The sequence below is a fragment of the Solanum tuberosum genome, unplaced genomic scaffold (genome assembly GCF_000226075.1).
Source record: "Solanum tuberosum cultivar DM 1-3 516 R44 unplaced genomic scaffold, SolTub_3.0 scf00280, whole genome shotgun sequence".
NCBI lineage: Eukaryota > Viridiplantae > Streptophyta > Magnoliopsida > Solanales > Solanaceae > Solanum > Solanum tuberosum.
In genome coordinates, this window is record NW_006239205.1 from 340,041 (window position 1) to 348,650 (window position 8,610).

The 8,610-nt window shown below is 29.9% G+C and overlaps 1 protein-coding gene across 3 annotated transcripts; it reads left to right on the top strand.

The window, feature by feature from the left end:
• Window positions 1–2,580: 2,580 nt before the first annotated feature.
• LOC102596036 (glycine-rich protein) lies at window positions 2,581–7,128 on the top strand. Of its 3 annotated transcripts, none has more exons than XR_001474926.1 (2): window positions 2,581–3,014; window positions 3,637–4,004. XR_001474926.1 is itself a non-coding variant. In XM_006358719.2 (2 exons), exons 1-2 carry the CDS (start codon window positions 2,912–2,914, stop codon window positions 6,913–6,915), a joined length of 258 nt encoding a protein of 85 aa, XP_006358781.1. In that variant the 5' UTR covers window positions 2,807–2,911; the 3' UTR covers window positions 6,916–7,128. The 3 variants fall into 3 exon arrangements, 2 of the variants coding, with proteins under 2 accessions (XP_006358781.1, XP_006358780.1); XM_006358719.2 differs by lacking the exon at window positions 3,637–4,004 and adding an exon at window positions 6,761–7,128 and having other exon boundaries at window positions 2,807–3,014; XM_006358718.2 differs by lacking the exons at window positions 2,581–3,014; window positions 3,637–4,004 and adding exons at window positions 5,982–6,155; window positions 6,761–7,128.
• Window positions 7,129–8,610: the final 1,482 nt, after the last annotated feature.

Sequence of the window (8,610 nt, forward strand, 5' to 3'; positions counted from 1 at the left end):
GAAAACAAAAATACAGAATGATTATTATGAAAAAAATAAGTGAACAAATGGGGTTCTTTTGTATATTTTATTTTTTGTTATTGCTGAATTTGCCGAACTTTTACAGCTTGTTTGAGTACTTGTTACCTATATAGTTGTATTTTGGTGGCGAAATGGTCTAATAGACCCCTGTACTTGTATGAGTTTGTATTGTGAACCCTTCTACTTAACTCTTTATCAATTGAACCCTTAAACTTATAAAACACAATTTATCAAACCCCTCTGACCATTGACTAGGCTTATGTGGCATCAATATGGTTGAGTTGGCAAGAGTGTGTGAATTCACTCTCGTTAAGGCGAGTGATATCCTATTTAAGTTTTAAAAAATATTAAAAAATTAAAAAAAAATAAAACAATAAAACAAAAAAACTTTAAAAAAAATAACTAAAAAAGGCTTTCTTCTTCCGCCAACAGGTTCACATCCATTTTTGGCCATCTCCATCCCTGTCCAATCCATTTTTCTTTCTTCTTCACACTCTTGTCATCTTCTTTAGCAGATCTTCGCATTGGCACCTAGAGAGAGACGACGCAGGTCAGTGGAAGAAGAACGAGGCGGTTGAGGGTAGGATCTGGTCACGACAGCGAAGAGGTTTTTCGGTCAGATCTGGTGGCCATGGTGCGACGGAGATGAAGACGGGTGAGGAAGAGGGCACGTATGGTCGCCGGCAAGAGTTGCGACGACGACTGAGACGGCGGCGAGGAGCCTCCTAGAATATTTGTATGCCGGAGACAGTAAGGGGTTTCTTGGCCTTCTGATACTCCGGAGAGGATGAAGAGCATATCGGTCGGTGATGGTGAGGGGAGAGAAGCTAGTGCGGTGGCTTAGGGTTTCTAGATTTGTGGAGGTTAGAGAAGGAGAAAAGAAAATGGTAAGGGTGTGCGATGAAGATGGAGGTTGGTGGGGAGATCGTATTTGTGGTCTCGCCGGCAAGAGGAGCGGCAACAGCAGCGACTTTTTCCGACAGTTGGGCCATTTCACGGTGAAAATGGAAGATGATGTGAGGAGACCCAAACTTTTAATTTAAAATAATAAATTAAAATTTAATTTGTCAAAATTACATCAAAACTTTATGATTTTTCTTTTGTTAAAAAAGAAATTATTATATAAAAAAAAAATGATGTGGCAAATTTTATCTGACATAGCGTATGACATTAGCGTGATTGAGAATCACGATGAGTTGAAAGGGTTCAATAGGTTGAGTTTAGATGGGTTCAGGGGTCCATATGACAAAGAGGTAAGTAGAAGAATTCACAATACAAACGCATACAAGTACAAGGGTCCACCAGATCATTTTGCCTATTTTGGTAGGACTAAAGAAATATTTGAAGTACAAGTAAATTATATGTTCGTATGAATACTTTACCGGAAAAACCCGAAAAATCCGAGGTTGAAAAACCCGAGTTTTATTGATTTGGTTTGGTTTATAGATTTAAAAATTCAACACAAATGGTTGGATTTGATAATTGAAAAATCCGAACCAACCCGGTCATGTACACCCCTAACTCACATGATTATGAATCAAGGAAAAGAATAAATAATTTTCGTCATGTTGTGCAAAAATATATATTTCTAATCTTATTAATATTAGGTTAGGGGGAAACCTTTTTTGGGTTATTTATTATTTCTATCTATATTTTGTGTATATATATAAAAAAAAAATTGCATAATATATAAACGTATCCTTTAATTTGGTCTCAACTGACATCTAGCCCTCCAACTTTGGATGTGCACAAGTAGGGACTTAAACTTGTATAGAGTTGAACAAGTAGACACACTAGTCCTACGTGACATAATACGCATAGGACACCATGTACGACACAAATTATCATGTAGGACATGTATATCTACTTGTTCTATTATATATAAACTTAAGTGTTTACCATTAGTACACATCCAAAATTAAAGGTTATAAATATCGATTAAGGTCAAAATAAAATAATATTTTCATGTATTATACTTGTTTTTTTAGAAGACTTTTCTTGAGTTATAAAGCAATAAAGAGAGTTGGCCCCTCTTATTTAACTTGATACGTTGTACATTAAAAGAGTCATTAAATACGTCATTTAAAGTCTTTGAGTATTGACCAAATCCAAGAGTATATATACACCACTATTTCTAGATATTTTAGGATAAGGTAGTCCTACAAGTTAGCATATTTTAAATTACTTTTTTGCATAACTATCCAAAAATATACTATTAACACGACGATTTATTATCGAAATATATAATACCCATCACATGCATATTATTTTTTAAAGTTATTTTAATGTTTGATTTTCTACTAAGTATTAATCTTTGTTTTTAGTTTGTTTTGTCGGATGGTGTACGTAAGCCACTTGGTCATATTGATGTGATATATTTACAAATATTTTTTCGAAAAAATAAGTAAATTTTTATCTATTCTTATGTTTTTTTATAGGGAAAAAGTCTGAAATATATTCGAACTTTAGCCATTCTACTTAATTTTACTAATGGTGTTATAGTATTAACGTATGTACTTGTGCCTTTCTACTTTTACTAATGGTGTTTTGATTATTTTTAACTTTTAATTTGATTATTTTGAATATTTAAGATTTGTAAAATACAAACAGATACAATTTATAAATATTATGTTTTTTTCATCTTAACAAAATATTACTTACGACTCCACCATAAAATCAACACTCTATTTATCTACCACTTGTAGAGCAAGTTGTTCATTTCTTTGGTCCATACATAATTGCAATCCGTATATGTATCCCCTCACACCTCTAATTATTTATGCATTCAAATCTTATTATAAATAGAGCCCAAAAATGCATTAGTTTCTTCATCCCTCAATTTTCATATTTCATAAGTACTAAGTTTTGAACAAAAGAAAAATTAAAAAGAATGGGTTCCAAGGCAATTATGTTTCTTGGTCTTTTTTTGGCTATTTTCTTAATGATAAGCTCTGAGGTTGCAGCTAGGGAGTTGGCAGCTGAGACTTCCAATGGTAAGCATTTCTTTTCATTTGTTCCCTCTCTTAGGGTGTGTTCGATAAAAAAAAAATGTTTTCATGAAAAATATTTTGTAAGAAAATATAAGTGACTTCTTTATTTACTTTGTTGTGTTTAATATTGTGATATAATCTAGATAAATATATAATTGGTGGGGTTGGATGATGACGGTGGGATGAGGATGGGGGAAGATAAATATGTTTGATCATAAAATTTGTCTACTTTTTGAAAATTATTGGAAACGAAATCCCAAAATTTCAATTAATAATGCTATAGTTTGATCATGACACTAAATATACATTCCTTTTGTTTCATTTTATATGTCTCAATTACTATGCATAAAGTTTAAGAATATACCATAAACTTTCCAATCTTTGCTAAACTAAACTAAAGGCGTGTAAATTATATTATAAATGTCCTATGAATTTTGTGATCTTATGTTACATTGGAATTAAAAAAATTAATTACAATTAAATATATATAGTTAATGGAGTACTCATTTTGAAATATAATAAAAAGGAAAGTACGACATATAAATTGAAGCTCAATTCAGAGACTAGTCATAACTCATCGTACGTGTTAGCTAGTTTAATTAATCTTCACAATTCATCGATGCAGCGGTAAACGTTGATGGACATTATTATGGCGGTGGCTATCACGAGGGCTATGGAAAACCTAAGAAATGTCATAGTTGCTGCAAAAAATACAATATGGATGCATAAAATACTGCTGCTCTTATGAAGAATATGTGGCTGCCCAGACTCACAACTAAATAATTAATTGTGTGTATTATTATTGTAAACTTTTGAAATTAAGTGACAAGATAATAATAATCTTGTTACTTAAGACCCTTTGCTTGTAACAAGTATGAATAAAGCCATTCATTTACTATGAATGGTTGGTCATGATGTAATGTTTTGTTGTACAATATATCATATTGTGTTAAAAAATGTTTCCCTAATGTTAAGATTTTCTTCTTATTTTTACTTTAAGTATTATATTCTATCATCCTTTAATCATATATTTCAGGATTGAATCCTGATCCGAATATAGAATTGTCTTTGTTACATAGTGTTTTACTTGATCTGAATTTTTTAACGTGAATCCAATTTATTTAAGGCATCTCTAAGGATATTGAACATCGAGGGGAAAATTTAAAATATTTAATTTTCTTGTTATTTAATAAAGTAAGGAAAACAATGCAGAAAAAAGAAACAATTTGTTCTTTTCTTTGTCTAATATTTTTTAAAAGTATAATCACAGAAGAAATAAAATTAAAGCATGGGGGACAAAAGACTAATAATGTCAAATCATCACTTATTTTTTGATTTCTAATGAACACTCTAGTCAGGGCTGAAATCGAAATTTTATGAAAACATCACAATATAAACAAAAATAAACACATGAGTAAATTTTAATGATTCAATATATGATACAATGTAGTAACTTTTTTCGACGAAGGAGAGTCAATTAACACTCTTAGATAAGGATGGTTACATCATTAATATTCACGATCACCATTAGGGGCGGATTTACCTTAAGCTCGCAATGCCATCTAGCTATTAGTCATGCATGGAAAATAAATTTTCTTATGCACATGATCAACTAAATAAATATCGTATTATTTAGAAAAGATTTATATATATATATGCAACATCAACCAAATAACTCACAATCTCACATGATTATTAATCAGGGAAAAGATTAAATAATTTTCGTCATGTTGTGCAAAAATATATATTTCTAATCTTATTAATATTAGGTTAGGGGGGGAAACCGTTTTTTTGGGTTATTTATTATTTCTATCTATATTTTGTGTATATATATAAAAAAAAATTAGCATAAAATATAAACGTATCCTTTAATTTGGTCTCAACTGACATCTAGCCCTCCAACTTTGGATGTGCACAAGTAGAGACTTAAACTTGTATAGAGTTGAACAAGTAGACACACTAATCCTACATGACATAATACGTGTAGGACCGCATGTACGACACAAATTATCATGTAGAACATGTGTGTTTACTTATTCTATTATATATAAAGTTAAGTGTTTACCATTAGTACACATTCAAAATTAAAGGTTATAAATATCGGTTAAGGTCAAAATAAAATAATATTTTCATGTATTATACTTGTTTTTTTAGTAAGACTTTTCTTGAGTTATAAAGCAAATGAAGAGAGTTGGCCCCTCTTATTTAACTTGATACGTTGTACATTAAATACGTCATTTAAAGTCTTTGAGTATTGACCAAATCCAAGAGTATATATACACCACTATTTCTAGATATTTTAGGATAAGGTAGTCCTACATGTTAGCATATTTTAAATTACTTTTTTGCATAACTGTCCAAAAATATACTATTAACACGACGATTTATTATCGAAATATATAATACCCATCACATGCATATTATTTTTTAAAGTTATTTTAATGTTGTTTGATTATCTACTAAGTATTAATCTTTGTTTTTAGTTTGTTTTGTCGGACGGTGTACGTAAGCCACTTGGTCATATTGATGTGATATATTTACAAATATCTTTTCGAAAAAATAAGTAAATTTTTATCTATTCTTATTTTTTTTATAGGGAAAAAAGACTGAAATATATACAAACTTTGGCCATTCTACTTTTAATAATGGTGTTATAGTATTAACGTATGTACTTGTGCCTCTCTACTTTTACTAATGGTGTTTCGATATTTTTAACTTTTAATTTGATTATTTTGAATATTTAAGATTTGTAAAATACAAACAAATACAATTTATAAATATTATGTTTTTTTCATCTTAACAAAATATTACTTACGACTCCACCATAAAATCAACACTCTATTTATCTGCCACTTGTAGAGCAAGCTCATTTCTTTGGTCCATAAAATAATTGCAATCCGTACATGTGTCCCCTCACACCTCTAATTATTTATGCATTCAAATCTTATTATAAATGAGCCCAAACATGCATTAGTTTCTTCATCCCTCAATTTTCATATTTCATAAGTACTAAGTTTTGAACAAAAGAAAAATTAAAAAGAATGGGTTCCAAGGCAATTATGTTTCTTGGTATTTTTTTGGCTATTTTCTTAATGATAAGCTCTGAGGTTGCAGCTAGGGAGTTGGCAGCTGAGACTTCCAATGGTAAGCATTTCTTCTCATTTGTTCCCTCTCTTAGGGTGTGTTCGATAAAAAAAAATGTTTTTCATGAAATATATTTTGTAAGAAAATATGAATGACTTCTTTATTTACTTTTTTGTGTTCAATATTGTGATATAATCTAGACAGATATATAATTGGTGGGGTTGGATGGTGAGGGTGTGGGGATGAGGATGGGGGCGAAGATAAATATGTTTGGTCATAAAATTTGTCTACTTTTTAAAAATTATTGGAAACCAAATCCAAAAATTTCAATCACTAATGCTATAGTTTGATCATGACATTTAATATACATTCCTTTTGTTTCATTTAATATATGTCTCAATTACAAGGCATAAACCTTCCAATCTTTGCTAAACTAAACTAAAGGTGTGTAAATTATATTATAAATGTCCTACGAATTTTGTGATCTTTTGTTACATTGAACTTAAAAAATATACAATTAAATATATATAGGAAAAGGAGTACTCATTTTGAAATATAATAAAAAGGAAAGTACGACATATAAATTGAAGCTCAATTCAGAGACTAGTCATGACTCATCGTATGTGTAAGCTAGTTTAATTAATCTTCACAATTCATCGATGTAGCGGTCAACGTTGATGGACATTATCATGGTGGCGGCTATGGTAAGGGCTATGGAAAACCTAAAAAATGTTATAGTTGCTGCAAGAAAACCAAATATGGATGCAAAAAATACTGCTGCTCTTATGAAGAATATGTGGCTGCCCAGACTCACAACTAAATAATTAATTGTGTGTATTATTATTGTAAACTTTTGAAATTAAGTGACAAGATAATAATAATCTTGCTACTTAAGACCCTTTGCTTGTAACAAGTATGAATAAAGCCATTCATTTACTATGAATGGTTGGTCATGATGTAATGTTTTGTTGTACAATATATCATATTGTGTTAAAAATGTTTCCCTAATGTTAAGATTTCCTTCTTATTTTTACTTAAGTATTCTATCATCCTTTAATCATATGTTTCAGGATTGAATCCTGATCCGAATATAAAATCGTCTTTATTACATAGCTTTTACTCGATCTGAATTTTTTACCGTGAATCCAATTTATTTAAGGCATCTCTAATTAAGGATATTGAACATTGAGGGGAAAAATTTAAAATATTTAATTTTCTTGTTATTTAATAAAGTAAGGAAAACAATGCAGAAAAAAGAAACAATTTGTTCTTTTCTTTGTATAATATTTTTTAAAAATATAATCACAGAAGAAATAAAATTATAGTATGGGGGACAAAAGACTAATAATGTGAAATCGTCACTTATTTTTTTGATTTCTAATGAACACTCTAGTCAGGGCTGAAATCGAAATTTTATGAAAACATCACAACATAAACAAAAATAAACACATGAGTAAATTTTACTGATTCAATATATGATACAATGTTGTAGCTTTTTTCGACGAAGGAGAATCAATTAACACTCTTAGATAAGGATGGTTACATCATTAATATTCACGATCACCATTAGGGGCGGATTTACCTTAAGCTCGCAATGCCATCTAGCTATTAGTCATGCATGGAAAATAAATTTTCTTATGCACACGATCAACTAAATAAATATCGTATTATTTAGAAAAGATTTATGTATATATATATATATATATATGCAACGTCAACCAAATAACTCACAATCTCACATGATTATGAATCAGGGAAAAGATTAAATATTTTTCGTCATGTTGTGCAAAAATATATATTTCTAATCTTATTAATATTAGGTTAGGGGGGTAAACCTTTTTTTGGGTTATTTATTATTTCTATCTATATTTTGTGTATATATATATATAAAAAAATTGCATAATATATAAACGTATCCTTTAATTTGGTCTCAACTGACATCTAGCCCTCCAACTTTGGATGTGCACAAGTAGAGACTTAAACTTGTATAGAGTTGAACAAGTAGACACACTAATCCTACATGACATAATACACATAGGACACCATGTACGACACAAATTATCATGTAGAACATGTGTGTCTACTAGGGGTGTACATGGCCGGGTTGGTTCGGGTTTTTCAAATATCAAACCAACCCATTTGTGTCGGATTTTTAAATTTATAAACCAAACCAAACCAATAAAACTCGGGTTTTTCAACCTCGGGTTTTTTCGGGTTTTTCGGTTTTTCGGGTTGTTTCGGGTTTTTCCGGTAAAGTATTCATACGAACATATAATTTACTTGTACTTCAAATATTTCTTTAGTCCTACCAAAATACAACTATCTAAGATGTTTCTTAAAAATATAACACAATATAATATGATAATGACACTAAAATATCCAACAAAAATAATAATAATGAAATCGCGTAAAACAAATATTGCAAATTAACAAGTCATAATGAAAATGATCATAATTTAAAAGTACTAAATCATGCTAAAATAAGTTTAATAAGTATTAGTTACATTACTAAATA

Bases quoted from the DNA above. Each gene is read 5' to 3' on its own strand.
- LOC102596036 (XM_006358719.2), top strand. From the start codon at position 2,912: ATGGGTTCCAAGGCAATTATGTTTCTTGGTCTTTTTTTGGCTATTTTC. The intron at 3,015-6,760 runs GTAAGCATTTCT...TCATCGATGTAG, and splicing joins GGCAGCTGAGACTTCCAATG to CGGTCAACGTTGATGGACAT.